Here is a 16,033-nt window from a genome sequence, read left to right as displayed (position 1 = left end):
TTGACAGCAGTATCTTTCTTTCCACTTGGTTCAGTTCTACTACTGCAGCTGTGTTGCATCCATTAAACTAAAATTACTAGTTAAATCAGCTGTTCTCTGCATTGTGGTCATGTTAGCTATTTCATGCAACAGAAATCTTTGTGAAGCCCCCTTCTTCATCATGGACACTGTTGTCCTAGCAGGTGCTAATCCAGATGAATATGTCAGCAAATGTTTTCTTTAAGCATTGACATTTTTCACAGATTTTGAGAACAGAAAGTTTATGCTCAAGTAGCCTGTACAGGTCAACCTGCCACTGAAGGGTATTTGCTAATGCCTTGAGGAGACCTTAGGGAAAGGTTCCTGCCTATGAAACAGATGAAGTGCAGTTTTCTTCTGTGTAAGGAGTATAAATGCCATATTTTTAATTCTCTCAGGCTTATGCTTTTACTTTGAGACTTCAGTGTTTGTTCTAGCTACAGACTGCTAATCCTCTGTTAGCTGCAGCTTGTTCAGGGCTGTGATGAGCAGAATGGCCCTCCTGTGGTAAAACTGGATACTTCTGTAGCAAACACCCTTCTAAGCCACAAAAAGGGTTCTCAAATTAAATAAACATGTGGACATTAAGGAAGGGGAATGCTTTTCCCAAGGGCTGAGAGTTTCCTTGGCCTGATAGGATTTGATAAATGGTAGTTATCAAGGTATGAACTGGCAGACATGAGCTTGTTCCCTAGTTAAGTTTCCTATCAGCGCAGCAATGTCATAATGAAGTCATTGTTTGTGTCGTCTTTGCCCTGCCCCTTTTCTCCAAGCCTATTTTCTTATTCTTCATCTTTTCTTTGCAACATACAGCAGTTGTTGAACATTTTAAAATCGTACTTCCCAGTCTAGAAAACGACACAATCATTTATCATAACAAAACACAAATGGAGAAAAATTCTCTGAAAAACGGGCATGAACGAGGCTGGAATTGTGCCTTGAAATTGCTTATCTAGTTTCCTTGTCTTTTTTTATAGCCTCCCTCACCCCAGCCAGGCTCGTATGATCAATGCAGTGTTGCTAAGGATCTTGTGGTCTATAGCAATTTGTCCTTTTTTTGTTGTTGCAGTGATTGCTGATGGGGCACTGGACAAGACAGCTCTAACAGATGACGTGGGAAGCGAGGAGGACCTCTATGAGGACTTTCGGAGCTCGAACCACCGCTACGGCCACCCTGGGGGAGGTGGAGAGCAGCTTGCCATCAATGAGGTATTGCACTGGCTGGTTTCTGACAGGCAGGATAAGGAAGGATCTTGTGAACCATAAGAGAGCTCAACAACTGAACTGATAACGGTAAAGGGCGTGGGGCTTCAAATTTGCTGTGGGTACCACTTACAACTGGGTAATGACGGAGTCTGGGCCTTCCATCAGGGTGCTGTCCCTAACAGCAGAGGACAATGATGTAAGGTAATGCAGAGCCACAGGTCCTGAGCAGGTAACTCTCCTCTTAGGTGTTTTTGGATGGGAAGTTTAAAACTATGAATGAGCAGCCTGGTCAGGGCTGGTGTGAGACTTGAAATGTGGTGTACTGAGGGCATAAAGGAAATGCTGAGGGGGAAAAAACACACAAAAAAAACCCCAAACAAACACCAAAAGCAACTGGTGTGCGTACCTCTTCATAGGTAGGTGGAAGGGTTCTAAGCTCAATGTAGCCTTGGTTTTCACTGCTTCTTCCTGTTCCCCAGTAAATTCAGGATGTGAGAGATGCCTTTTTAGTCAGCACTTTTAGCTATTTTATTTTATAGTGCTGACACTGATTAACTTGAGATCAGCAATTTAAAATTGTACTACTTAGTTTAACTGATGTGATGAGCAACATATTAACAGGATTTAAGATGTTGGGTGTTTTTTTTGCAAAAATACAGTGGCTTTGTCTAATGTGTTAGAACTGGCATCCTGTTACATGCACAATGCTTTTTTGTTGGGGTGAACTAATAAGCTTTTTCATTAGAAGAGTGGAGCATGTTCACCATGTGAGTGATCTCTTGCACTCTTACACCTTCTTTCTTTCTTCCCTACACTGTTACCTTTACATGACCTTCACAAGATGAGAAGGCAAGGATAAAAGATGTAGTATATTTCCTTGTGGCTAAGCCGTAACTGAAACTGTTGACTGAGGGTCTGTGCCTGTGTGTTTGATCTATACAGCAGTGGTGCTTCTGGGGTCTGCAAAAGCTCCAGAAAGCTGCACAGTGAGGATAACAGCTTTTCTTCAAAAACAACAGCAGCAAATGCGCTTCTAGCAGTTTTCCTGCTCCTAGAGCCCAGAATCCCTGATTACACAGCCCCGTGTGCCTGGGGTAAGGAAGAGACTTGCTATATTTTCTTCCCCTACTGGTTATGTCCGGGGGTTGTCAAACTATGGCCAGAGCTTTTTGATTTAACCTCAGCTCTTTTGGGCTGTTGTCACTGGTAAGCAAATGCCGGTAGAACACCAGAAAATCTTGAGTTGCATTCTTCTGCATTTACTTGGTGTGTTGTGAGTGTCCCAGGCACCACAGGAGTCATTCCCACTGGGAGTGTGCGAGGAGGATTTTGCTTCTTTCCCATGCAGGTGCTTGCCTTGGTAAGTCTTCTTAGTGTCTCATCAAACAGAACATCCTCTGGATTTTTCTTTCCTTTTTTTTTTTTAAAGGAAAAGGCAAAATATTTTATTTTTTTAAAGTGCGTCTTTACAAATCTTTGAAGTCAGGGGAAAAAATTAACTTGCTAGTGGGTCTATATATCCATCAGTCATCTTGCGGGCTTTCTCTTTCATCATCCATTATTATTGAGAGCAATTGTTCTTTTTTTCTTACAAGTTCATTTTATTAGAGTAAAATTCCATCATTTAACTAATCAGGAAAATTCCTAATCAGGAAAGCAAATGGATGTGCCCAAAGCAGGTGTAATTTGATTAGTCTTTGAAGGGTATGCGGGGTTTTGTTGGCCAGTTGACTGGAAGAGAAAAGATTATTTTTGGCTTGTTCCCTAGAAGCTTGCCTGTTCAGGGGCCAACAAAGCTGTAAGAACAGGCAGCACATTATTTACTTTGTCAACTGGTTCCTACGGGTAATTAATCCATCACTTAGCTTCACTGAGCCTTAGCAAAGTGCTTTCCTGCACAACCACTTCCTGGAACAAAAGACTACAGTAAAATACAAAATCTCTTGAGGTGAAATACTAAATCTGTGAGGGAGGGATTCTGCATGAACAGACATCTTAAGTGTTGGAATTGAAATATCTCAAATAACTGGCAGACGGACAGGCTTGTCTTCGTCTTCCCTGCTGGACCAAAAGCTGGGTGTTGATTCATCTTGAGTGTTTTCTATAGTAGTGCTAGGAGTGATGGGGGGGGAAGATAGCAATGTCCAATCATTTAGTAGCGTTTTGTGAGTAGTCTTCTCTTTGTTTTATTGTATTCCAAATTGTCTTTTATTGGTCATGGATAAGGAAACTATGGTAACTGCACTATTCTTAGCCTTCTTGGAAGAAGCAGCTTTCAAATAAACAGAGAAGGTTGAAATATATTTTTAAGGCATTTGGCAGACAAAGTGTTGCATTAAAAAACAAACCACCCGACCACTGAGTTTTAGCTGATTTTGGATCAAGAGAAAATGGTTATGAAATAAGAAAGAAACCTTTCACAGAACTAGAATAATTTATTGGCAAGAAGACTAGAGGGATCAAAGAAAGCTGGGAAGGCTGTATAGAGCCCACCTAAGAAGATCAGCATGAGGGTGTGTAATAGCCAAGAAAAATCAATCAAAAAGTAATAATAAGGGTTTGGGATGAGAAAGAGGCGGGGGAAGCAATTTTCTTGGGGCATCTGTTTGACATTCTTGATGCTCATGAAAAGAGATTTTTGTGTTTAGATTGTACTTGGTGGAGTTTACTTTGTGTTTGTTCCAGATAAAGACCCTATCCTTGTATCTTTTTGCTTCCACAGTATAATTAGGTAAAACGCGGCAAGAGAAAAATCTATATGGCCAATGCATTGTGGTTCTGTCTTACGTATAGGGCAGACATAGATTCAAGCATCATGAAACGTGTTATATGTTAGACTGAAGTTGAGGACATGAGGGATTATGTATATAAAAAGCCTGCCTGGCCAGCTCTCGAGTGATCGTGGTGATAACGAGGAGAGCTATACTGCTTGTCAAGTGTGAGTAGGGTTAGGTAGGCCTGACTGTGGAAATACCTGATGCGTGCAAAGGGTTTGTTCTGTCCTGCTGTGCAGGGGGGTCTGCGTGGCGCTCTGCGCCAGAAGAAGCACTGTTGCAGTTCAACATGTGGGGCATTTAGCCCCATGCAGCCCCAGGTGAACAGTGCTGTCCCTGGCTTGTGAAAGCCAAGCACTACATGTTTGCAAAATAACAGCAAGACTCCCTGTTTTTTCCTTATCTCTTACATCTCTGATAAGTTCGGAATTTGGTATGCGAAGTCTTGTTCCTGGGGAACTGCTCAACTCGTTGGCTTCAACAGGCCAGGATTTTATCTTAAGATGTAACACCATTGCCTTACGTTTTAAAGTTACAATCCTGTAGTATGTTACAGATGTTTGTGCGCTAACCAGTGCTTGTTGACAACATGCAATTAAGCTAATTGGTTCCAGCATAAACGTTTCTGATTTAACAAAGTAATTCATACAGAGGAATGCTCAGGAAGTGGCACAAACGATACATCTGCCATGTACCAAAAGCGACAGATACTGTGGCAGTCCTCATTTTGTCTTGCTGAGCAGGGTACAACTGAGGCTCTTGAGTCTCTAAAGCATGATTATTGTGCTAAACTCTTTGATCACTCACTGGGAAGTTGTTCTAGGCTCACCCAGTGCTCCTCCAAGCACAGCCAAATTTAAATAAGAGAGGCATACGCACACTGGTTTGTGGTTTTTTATATGTACACTGGTTTGTGTTTTTTTATTTAGTTGGTGTGGTTTTTTTAAACAGCAACAAAGCAACTACCCCCCCTCCCCCAAAAAAAAACCCCAAAAAACAACCACAAAACCCAAACCTCATAAAATGTTAATGCAGATGAGATCAGAACATATTTTAGTTTTGTTAAGTGTGAATAAAATCCTTCATAGCATTTTTCACATTATCTATGTTCCAATTAATGGAAATCTGTTTTGTATTACATGAGGACAATTTTCAAAAGACAGAAAAATTTAAAATAGTGCCATAAAATGTTATCATCCCCCTTTTTTAAAAAAGTACGGAATAGGTTGAAAAAGCTATGGTCACGACAGATTCCCAGACTGAAAACAGAACTAGAATTATTGATCATATGGAAGCAATATATAACGTTCCTGTGTCATCTGGGAAAGGAGATTTATTACCACTTTTATATCTTAATGTGAGTATATTGCTCTCCCAACTGATACTAAAGCAAATAGAAAGCAGTTAACAAATACACCCCCACCATACCTCCCCTTAGGTTTTTTTTTTTTCGTTTTTTTTTTTATCCAGAGGGCTTAATTCCTGCCTTTGTGTCTTACGTATTTCTGCAACCAAGGTTGACAACTGTGGTCCAGAAGCAGCAATTGTGATTTATTTGCAGAATACTGTATAAAGCTCAGTGCTGTCAAGGACAAGAAATAATGTTCCCCAATGGACATAAATCTTTACTGAATCCTCGTTTTTGGTCCCAAGTGCTTGCATGATTTTGTATAGGAATCCGGTGCGAACAGAGTATGGAGTCAGAACTGTAACTTCTTTTACTGCCTGATGGATTTAGTTTTCACAGTTCTCAGGTCTGCAAACTTCTAAGGTTATTTCAGAGGGCTTTTTCAATGGATTTAAAGCAAATCAGTATATTCAAATACTTGATAGCAATTATGTCTCATCAAACATAAGGATCAGGAGCTAAGTGGTCCCAGGGGTTGCCAGAGCCGTATTTCTACTTTCTACCATGGGCAGCTGTTGCTTCTCCAAGGCGCTTTCTTGTGCCCTTGTCAGCGTTAGGATTTGGTCATGCCCTGAGCAAGGGAACCTCCCCCAGCAGGCTGAAGACGAAGAGAGGGTGATGGAAGCCAGCGGAGCTCGCTCAGCGCTGGAGATTATCTTCATCTGAGGAAGGACTATCTTGCAAGTGAATGCTGGGTTTTTTTGGAGAGCTGGGAGGAATGGGGTAAACTTGCATACTTGCAGTCATGCAGTGAGCTCTTAGCAGTCCAAGTGCTTGTTCACACACACACGTGCAAAGTGTAGGTAGGTAGCTCCTATGCCATGCTACAGTCTCTAGCATACAAACAGACCACCAGCAGGAGTTCAATCCACACAGAGTATTTCTAAAAAATGTATCATTTTTCTGCTAGACCCATGCTTTTTCTAAATAGCCCTATTAATCTAATACACATTAGGAACAAAAAAAAAACCCAACAACAAACCCAACCCCAGGCTTAGCTTAGTTCTTGGGGCAAGAACAGCACATTGGAAGTCTTTCACAGTTTTAACTCCTAAATAAAAATGCTGAGGTGTTACAGTGGAAGGGGGCCTGCAGGTGCATAAGGGAATGATTGAGTTTATGGAGTTGGTCTTGAATGGACCTAACTCCTCCTTCCAGGAGCCAAGCTGAAGAAGCAGAACAGGAGAGGTAGCATCTGTGTCTCACCTCTTTCTGGACCACAGATGTGTCCCCACACACATACCAACATGTTTAAAGAGGGGAAAGTACTGCTGAAATTTTCATCTGTGGCTGTAAACCAGACCTAAATACACCACTCAAGGGAAATAACTGGAGACAGCATGGTGGTTTTGGAGTTCTTACACCAGTCCTGCCAGCCATTAAATTGTAAAAAAGTTTCTGTTAACGCTTGTTAATGATAGTTTGTGAGTATTAGGGGACTCAATAACATCTGTTGTTTGCTGGAATTAAATGTGTTCCCAGTTACTGGGGTGTAGAGAGAGGCTTGGCCCCACAAATAGTTTTCCCTTTGGAAAAAAAAATGATCCAACAATATTTTAACTCCTGAAGTTACTTGTGCCAAGCCATTTCGAAGTCTGCATGTATTTTATCCAGTGCATCTGTGGCTTCCTAAAAATGTCACCTGCTCCCCACCACCTAAAGAAAACATGGCCTGTCTACTGATGCTATCACAAGAGGTGGTTGTCTCTTTATGGTGAAGGTTGCAACCAACTTCCAGTGCTTTGGCAACCTGTTAAAAGAGCTCTTTTAATCCGTACCAGTGGTGGTGTATATTGTAGAGCTAAGGGTTGGGTTTGCAGAAGGCCTTGGCTTCCTGCCTGCCACTTGTAGCACGTGAGGACCATCTACCAAGGCGCCACTGAGATCTTAAAATCCTTGCTTTGCTGCACCTGAGTTAGTGTGGCAGGCAGGCAGTCCCCCTCTGTGCTCCTGATGGTCCCTGCCTGCTGAGGGCTCGCGTGTGCACCCAACGCAGGCTTTTTCACCTGTCACCCTTCAGCCAATGTTGCCTGCAGGACGTGCCTGCAGAGTAGACACGCTTCATCAGGCCTGTGCAGTGACAGCCAAGGATAACGCGTGAGCAGGTGAAGATGAGTGATTTCACCATTCATGTGTGCAGTGGGAGCCTTGCTTTCAAACCTGCCCTCTGTCTGATGCAGAGGAGGAACTTGCCCCCATCCATGATGTATCTCACTAGCTATCCTTGGGATCTCCTTGCTGGGCTTTCAGGGATCCTTGGTTTGGAACCTAACTCTCCACGGCTGTTCGGTGGGAGGAAGAGCATTAGAAGCACTGCAATATTTTCACCCCATCTATAGATTGGTCTTTAGAAGTATAGCATAAACTTCAGTTAATCCTGCTTGAAATGGTAGCCTGACAGCATGCAGACAAGTGTGTTTTGCAGAATCTTGCTGTTACAACTCACTCTGCATATGTCTTGATTTAAAAAGTAGTTTTGGGGTTGTACATGCCCCAGTTTGTTAGTTCGAGAAACACCTGTGATGGATAACAGCACAATAACAAAGTGGGTATTGGAGTACAAAGATTTGCTGAGACAAGGGGATAAAGAAGGAATGTGACAAGAGTAGGAATGTTGGGTAAAGGTTAGTGCAGAGGTTACTACAGGTTTAAGTGTTTGCATAGAGACAGAGGAGTGAACATATCTGGTTTTATACCATACTTGTGCCTTGGGTTCCTCTCCGCATGGTTTTGATATCAAAACATTTTTTTGATTCGTTCTTCTCTCTCCAAATCCTGATTGAGAGCAGCTCCTCTCTGAAAAGTTTTCTTTTTTTTTTCCTAATCCCCAGAAGACATTTGAACCTTGTGGTGGAAAAATAAAATCCATCCTGACTCTTCTGGCCCTTCAGAGAGCACTGTTAATCCCTCAAAAGATCTTCCCGGTCAGCTTCAGCCCTAGGCTGTGACCAGGGCCCCTTGTCCTACACCCAGAAAACTGGCGGCAGGGTTAGCAAGTTCAGCCACGCTTTAACGCAGCGAAGGCCTTGGTGTATTCCTTGCAGTTTTATATCGCCACTCTGATAAAAGCAGCAAAACTGCGGGAGCTGTAGCGGAAAGAAAGAACAGCAAGAACAACCAAGTTGCTGAAGCGCCAACCCAGCTTTTCCTGAGGCTCATGGAAAGACTCCCCCTCCCTCCGGGGCGCATGGGGCCAGCCCTTGCTCATGCCCTGGGAGAGCCGTTGGGTGCCGGTCAGTCCTACGCCTGCTCCTTGCAGCAAAGTGAGGAAATGTTACTTGCATTAACCCCACTACTCCCACGCTGGAGCACACGCGCGCTGCATGGGCGGGCAAACAGAACAGCCTTTGTCCCTTTGTCCCTAGCAGCGTGGGACTGCCTGGCACACCTCCGTGTGGCACAAACTTGTCCGGCAGATCTGCACGGAGTTGCACAGTGTAATCAGGGCCTCAGAGGACAGGAGCAGAGCTGTGCTGCTTTACAGCGGCTGAATGTAAAGTGCAGCTTGCTTCTTGAAGTTTTGGGTTGAGGGACAGGTGCAGTTGTTGGGGCCAGTGGCCTAGAAAGGTGTGATGGGGGTTATTTGTTTCAATCCTACTTCCAGCTGGCTTTATAATCTTTAGAGAAGTTCCTGCTTCTGGCTATTCCACTGACTTGCCACTGGCGAGTCTTCCTGTCTGTGGGTTTTGTGAAAAGGAAGCAGGCCACTTGAGCTATCCAACATGGACCGAATGTCCTGCTTTTTCACCTTCCTCTGTCCCTAATGGATGCTTTGCTAGTAAAGCAGGGGGACACCTTGTTCATTTACTATTGCGGTTACCAATTTCCCATCCTTGCCTTGCTGATCACCTTGACAGTCACTTACCAAGTTTGCTTCTGACCTGTATCTTATCTTAGGTTGTTACTGATTTCTTGGTCAATGGCGCAGGCTCTTGGAGAAGAGCCCATCAAGACTCTTTCTTCAAGGGTGTGGTGTTCTGCTGCATTTTTTCCTGCCTGTTGGCTATAACAGGGGTGTCAGGAAAAGGTGGCCTCAGAAGGCTACTTGACCATGTAAAACTTCTGCCCTGCTTTTCTGTTGCATAGGACAAAAAATAAGCCTACTATACACAGCTTATGTATGTCTTTTACCCTCTCATAGCTTTCTCTTGCTTGTACTCCATGGAACTCGTTGTTCTCCCAGCCCTCCTATGGCTCCTTTAATTCCATCAGAGGACAATGAAGGAGGATTCTCAAATTAACATTATTACATGCCAGCTTGGAAGAACTTTACAAAGCTGTTACTTGTGAGCAGTTTTCTTGTTTTCTACATGTGCAAGACTGGTATATTCTGTAAGAGGTGAGGAGGCTGAACAGTCAGAGAAGTGTCATAACACTGCTTTGCAACCAAAGGCATTTTTTGTTTAAGATGACAGCTAAAGGAACCCTGTACTCACATTTTATAATGTGTGGGCTCAACAGACTATGCCAGACAGCCTAAAGCTACATGGCTTTTTTGAAAACTCCTGTATAGTCAGAACGAAAGGAGTCTTATGGTCTAGAAATAACCAAGAGATAAAGCTTGCCCTTGTTCCCCCCTGCCCTGACAGCCACCTCTCTTAAGGACTCTTAACAGGAATTATGTTTTAGTGTTTTGATTGTGGGGGGGTTCAGCTCTGTACATTATACATCTTGCTCTACCCCTTGTTAGTCACCACGTAGATCTTGTCATTCACCTTGCATGGTTATTCATTCCCTTTTCCTCACCCACTTTACCTGTTTTCACTGGCTTCATTTTATCTTTCTCTGACCTCAGCTGCCTCAGGTCCCACAACTCTACTTGCGCCTGCTCCTTCTTTCCTTTCCCTGACTTTTCTCAGAGTATTTCTCTGCCTCTGTTTCTCCCTTATTTCTCTGTTCCGGCCCGCATAATGCCCGAATGAAGACCATTCCTTGTCTTTCTGTGTTATCCATGGCTGTCAAATTTTCAGTTCAAAAACAGGATAGCTAAAAAAACCACATTAAAATAATTTCTAGGACCTCCTGAACACCTCCTCCCTCATTCACTAAGGATGTCATTGCCATCCTGTCTGTTCCTCAGCTCTGTAATAAGAGTGTCATCTTCTGTTTTGACCCCTTTCTAGCTATTGCATTGAAGCTGTTAATCTTGCCAGGTCTCCAAGATGTGGCATTTCCTTTCCTATCCCTCTGTCTTGCCATATATACCATTCAGCCTATCTTTATTTCAGAGCACCATTAATACAGCAGCCTTTGTTCTGCCTGTGTCCAATCTTGTATTGACAAGATCCGTTTTCCTAGGCTGCTGCGTGGACCATGTGAGCCTGTCTTTGCTTCTCTCTACTTGTTCCTTGCTCCACAACATCTATCATAACATGCTTTGTTTTTTTTCCCAGACCATTCCTGTCTGTATCCCTTGCCTGCTATCTGTCATCCAGTATTGAGAGAGAATTTTTGTACCTTCAGTCAAACCAAATGCATGCCCAGCACTAGTCAAACCCACCCTGGAAACGTGTCATCTTCTGTGTACGATGCTGGAAGCTCCGTTGCCTCAGCTCACACAAGCGCGTGGGATGTGTTGTGTTGGTACATGGCTCACAGCAGCAACGCGGTTCTTCTGACACGGGAGCTCTAGGCCATGGCAATAATCCCCAGCTGCTTCCAACATGTTAATAGTTACTGTTCTTGAAAATAAAACTTGCTTTAGGAGGACTTGAAAGATTTTCTAGCTTTAGTAGAGTGTGAAAGCAAAAGACTGGTTGCTAAGCAGATTGTCTTTTTTTTTTTTTAATTGTTGTCAGGGGTGGTCCATCTAAATGGCTGTTTTTCTTGTAGCGTACCAGTGTGGCCATGCCTTAATCTGTGCACCACACAAAGAAACTGTCATGCCAATTTTCTTCCCATTGATGATTATCTCGTAAATCTTAGTAGTCAAGGAAGAGAACAACTTGTAACGTTTTGGCAGTATTGCATGATTACACTGGCCAGGGAAGTACTAGCTGTAAAAGCTGTGTGGGCTTAAACCATGCAGTGCTAGCTAAGGAAACATGCAGTGGGGGTAACTGTGCTCTAGTATCACAGTGTAAAATTCATTACATTACATTACAGTGTAAAATACTGTAAAATTCAGAACAAACCGTGGGCCTTTGACAGGTCGTTTTCCATTTTAGAAATATACGATCAGTTGCAGTTTAAGAAGCTGTACTTGTTCTGATGTTTTCTGTCCGTGGCTCAGTAGTGAATGACGTGCTTTTGGGAGATGTTGGCTACAGTTGTTACTGAGAGTTAATTCAGTGCCTAACAGGGTTTGGTACTTGCTTTGTTTGGATTCTGGACAATATGTGATAGGTTATTTGGCATTAAGGAAACTTAGTTTTCGATGGATTGATTGCAGGTAGCAGTGCTTGCCCCTCCCAATTTCATTCTCAGCCCTTGCTTTCAGTTGCTGAACTGAGTAGAAATTTGTCTATTGAACACCAACTCAGAACCTGGATTGTTTTTGGAAAGATGCATTTGAAATAGTTTGATTACCCCAGTGTTATGAGGTGGAAGTATCACCCAATTAAATAAATAAATATGAGCTTCTTCTCCAAGAAGCTCTTCAACAGCTCTGTGTTACAAAAAGGGCAGTAATAATTTGGTGATTTTTATTTCAAAGGAAGCTTAAAGGGGGGGGGAAAAACCTGGTCATATGGATCTAGGTGAAATTTGTTACTTTGGCTGTTGAATTGTTGATTTCCTCGGGTACTGAACATGTTCTTTTCTGTAGTTCTGTATACACAGCATCCAAACAGGCAGTGATGCCAACTGGATGGATAGGGAAGTCTGTGTCTGTGTCTTCACTGGTCTAAAAAGAGAGAGTAATGCTACCTCAGGAGATACCCTATTTAGGAACATCTTAGGAAAACTTGTAAAGTAGTCAGTATTTGCATGCTCGGTGTTGTGTTTGCATGATATGCAAAGCTCTGCTGAACAGAGCAGGCAAACACCCCATGGAGCTGCTCTCTCCAAGCTCTGTGCCTGGAGCAGGGAGCCAGGTAGTGCAGCTGGGTCAAAAAGTATGTGTCTGTGTATCAGATGGGCCTAATCCAGGCTCAATCCTAGCACTTCTTCTGTCTTTCTTACTTGTTAATGCTTTGACACATTTTTTACCTTGTTGGAGAGAAGGTGTTGATAAATGACCCAGTGGGGGTGTTCCTTTTTTTTGTCTCGTGATTTTGAGAGCACAGTTTATTTGTACTACAATACCAGTGCATCCTTGGCTTTAAGAGGAGTTGAATTGTCTTGTGTGCCTTGTAGCAAGCACGTGCCTGTTTGTGCTAAGACAAGTGTAGGAAGTCCTGGAAATGTGCATTAGCGTGCTATCTAGCTTACTGCTCGGAGCCTTGCTTTCCAAGCCTGCTCTTTTGTGAGAGAAGGGAAAGGTGCTGCTGGTGAGGCTGGTCCCCTCTGTGGGGCTGGTCCCCTCTGTGGGGCTGGTCCCCTCTGTGGGGCTGGTCCCCTCTGTAGGGCTGCCCCCCCCCCCCCCCCCCCCCCCGACCTTGCTCTGGGGCACGTGCACTTTGCTGTCCCAGTGCACTGGATATAACGTCACTGCTTGTCTCCCTAGGTAGTTCTTTGCCTGTTCTACTGAAGCACCCGTGCTGCTTATTGCAGTTGTTGATTTTTCACGTTGATGTGCATGTGCCTTTCGGCTCCCAGTTCAGCTGCTACAATATTGAAACGGCTTTTTTCACTTGGCAGAAAGTGGGTTTGTCTGTGCGCTCCTGGCCTCTAAAAGCTGGCACCTAAAACAGCCCTCCAAAGCTTAGGCCCCATTGCATGTATAAGCAAGGTGACAAGGGCTGGACAATAATTAGTATTGTTTGCTTTATCTAATATTAGACTGGGGATTCTTGAATAATGTACTCTCTGAAGGCGTGGTCACTGACTGCAGCACGACTCCGTGTGTGATCAGGCCTGCGAGGCTGCGCTGCACTCGCCACTTGCACTATCTGAGTGACAGTGTTATACCCTGGGTGCAGTCCTGGCTGAGGATGGCTCTTAGAGAAATGATTGCAAGTAAATTATTACAATTGCAAATCAGATTCCTACAAATATCGTGCAACACTTACTTGAAATATGCTTCCTCACTGATAGTTATACAAAGTCTCGCCCTACTACAAGCCACAGGGTAAAACCTTCAGCTGTTTCATCTCTTGCCACCTACCACAGAAGCATGTCTGATCAGTGAGAAATAAGAATGAGGTTTCATTTCTGTCTTAGAAAAACGCCACATGGTGTTTAGCCGTGTGCAGCAGTAGTGGGAGCCTCCCCCTCCCCCCCGCCCCCAGCACTTTGAGTTACCATGGAAGTAACTGCCCCATGCACAGAATCTGTGAGGGGATTCACTGCCTGGGGGTGAAAACAAAAACCAGGTCACAGCTAGAGTAACTCTGCAGTTTTTGTCCTTGTTCGAGACCAGTTCCTACTCGTTCTCACTTACTTACCGTGGGGTCAGAGGGGTGGCTGCAACTTAACATTAATTGTGTAATGCTCCAAGATGTATGCAAGGTAAATATGTTATATGTGCCCAGGCAATGTAGTGCAGGAGGGTACTTAGGTCTGTACATCAGAAAAGCAAAGGGACGTAGCTGTGGTTTAAGATGTTTCTTAGAGACAGCTCCAACGCAGGTGAAAATGCACCCTCCCTGCAATTTTGCAGCTGCTTTTTCTGCATCTTCATCTTGGTATCAGTTTCCCCTCAGCTGCTTCTGCAAGGTGATCTCACCTTTAAGATGTCTTTATAGATATTTATTCAAACTTTCTGTGCTTCAACTTCGAATGCTTGAGCATGTTCATGAGTGGCAAAGATTTCAGGAGGTTATGGGAGAATTACGTCATCGTGGATTTTAGAAATTGCCCGGTATCCTGTGGCACCAACAGTATTCCTCTGCCAGCATGACTTTACCAGTGTGTGTCCTGGTGTGGGTCACTGGAGTTTACCTGTTTCTTTTCAGTGTAATAGTGACTAGAGAAGATGGTAGTTGCTGTGGAGGTTTCAAAGGAGTATGTGTGATCGTGCTTCTTATTCACCATGATTACCTTCTCCTGAAGGTCCACACCCCTCCCTAATACTGTTTGGTGGCTTATGCCCATACTCAATCAATTCATGAAAAGACTTCAAAACCAGACAAGATTTGCAAAATCCTCAGAAACTGAATAACGCAATCGTGTGAGTCAACTGTGGACTTGAAGAAGTTTTGTTAAATTGAAGTCTGCAAGCTTAGGGATCTAAGTATTACACTCTGGTGCATATGGCGGGGAGAATTAGTTTTTCAAAGCCATTAAGCGAATGCAGGCCAAAGCCCCGAAAACATGTGGGAGCTTGGGCAGCCTGCGGATCCCAGTAGTTTGCTTCATGTGGGAAGTTCTGCTTATCAGGTCTTGAAGCTGCACTGAGAGAACAAGCCCTTGTCCTATGCATTATTCCCTTTGTTCTACACTTAGGCTAGACGCAAGGAGATTTACAAGGTCTTTAAGTTCAGAAACCAGCAAACTGAAATAATTATTGACTTCATTTTATAACATCTAAAAAACATTACAGAAACATAAGGAGACAGTGGAAGTTGTTTGACTGCTTAGTGCTTTCTATATAACCCCTGCAGAGGTTGGCACAATTTGGGAAAACACAAAATGAAATAAAAGTACCCAGCCAGACCATAACTCTTAAACCTTTTCCCTTTTAAATCTCTCACCTGCTGTGTTCCAGGATATATATAGAGCTGTACAGATCTTCAAGAAACGTTATGGGCATTGATGTGCTAACACCTGAAAAAAGACAGCTTTTTTCATTTTGCTATGCTTTGTCTCAAGCGTGAGAGCAGCTGAGTGTGTTCTGTTCACACCTGCATCATGTGGTTGCTCCATCATTGCCCTTCCCAGAGATGGTTGCTACCGTAGGTGTTTAGCAGTTAGTATGTTTAAGGGGAGGGAGCCATGACTTCTGGTTCCTGCTCCTAGGAGAGTGTGTGTGTGTGTGTGTGTATATACACACACACACATTCACATTGGAGATATTTTTTTTTTTTCCATGTTTGAAGCTCTCAGGTGAAGTGCAGTCATCCTTGTTGCGCCCAGCTCCACGCACTAGCGACTGTGTCATCCAGCCCTAGCTCCAGGGGCTGGATTCATATTTCTGTTTCGTGAGAAGGTGTGTATAGGGGGAGCACATGAGAACTGGAAGGTGTGGAATTGCCTCCTGTCAGTGAAGGGCATGAATGATCATTCATGATGTCCTCTTCTTCCTTTCCTGAGCAGTGCTGTTACTGCCGGCTGTTGAGCAAAAGGTGGGCTCCACTTTGCTGGCTAGAGGAGAGAAAAAGGCTGCACCTGTAGTCAAAGAGACTGTCTGTGATGGGTGCTCTCCAAGAACCATCCCTGGCCTTTCCAAGGAGGAGTGCTGCCCTTTCATCCTGGTCCTGGTCAGACACTGCTGGGAGCTATGCTCAGGCTGCAGCAGCTGTGAGCATACCCCGGGGAAGCTGGGTGCTCGGTGAATTTCACAGTCCAGCAGCAAAATGTTAAGTTCCTAAAAGCACGTTTAGGGCTCTGCAGAGCTGACCAGAGGTTTTCTGGTTGCGGAGATTCG

The 16,033-nt window shown here is 43.8% G+C and overlaps 1 protein-coding gene across 4 annotated transcripts in view; it reads left to right on the top strand.

Moving 5' to 3' along the window:
* Positions 1–16,033, top strand: part of ARHGEF4 (Rho guanine nucleotide exchange factor 4) — a 228,035-nt gene that overhangs the window by 180,559 nt on the left and 31,443 nt on the right. For all 4 annotated transcript variants that reach the window (XM_027808895.2, XM_027808893.2, XM_027808894.2 and 1 more), the window contains one exon: positions 1,088–1,227. In XM_027808895.2, the coding sequence (XP_027664696.2) occupies positions 1,088–1,227 (140 nt within the window). The remainder of the gene's footprint in view (positions 1–1,087; positions 1,228–16,033) is intronic.

Source organism: Falco cherrug, chromosome 11, assembly GCF_023634085.1.
Source record: "Falco cherrug isolate bFalChe1 chromosome 11, bFalChe1.pri, whole genome shotgun sequence".
In the NCBI taxonomy this organism is placed as follows: Eukaryota; Metazoa; Chordata; class Aves; order Falconiformes; family Falconidae; genus Falco; species Falco cherrug.
Note: the sequence above shows the minus strand (reverse complement) of the source record. Positions and strands in the feature narration are given on the sequence as shown.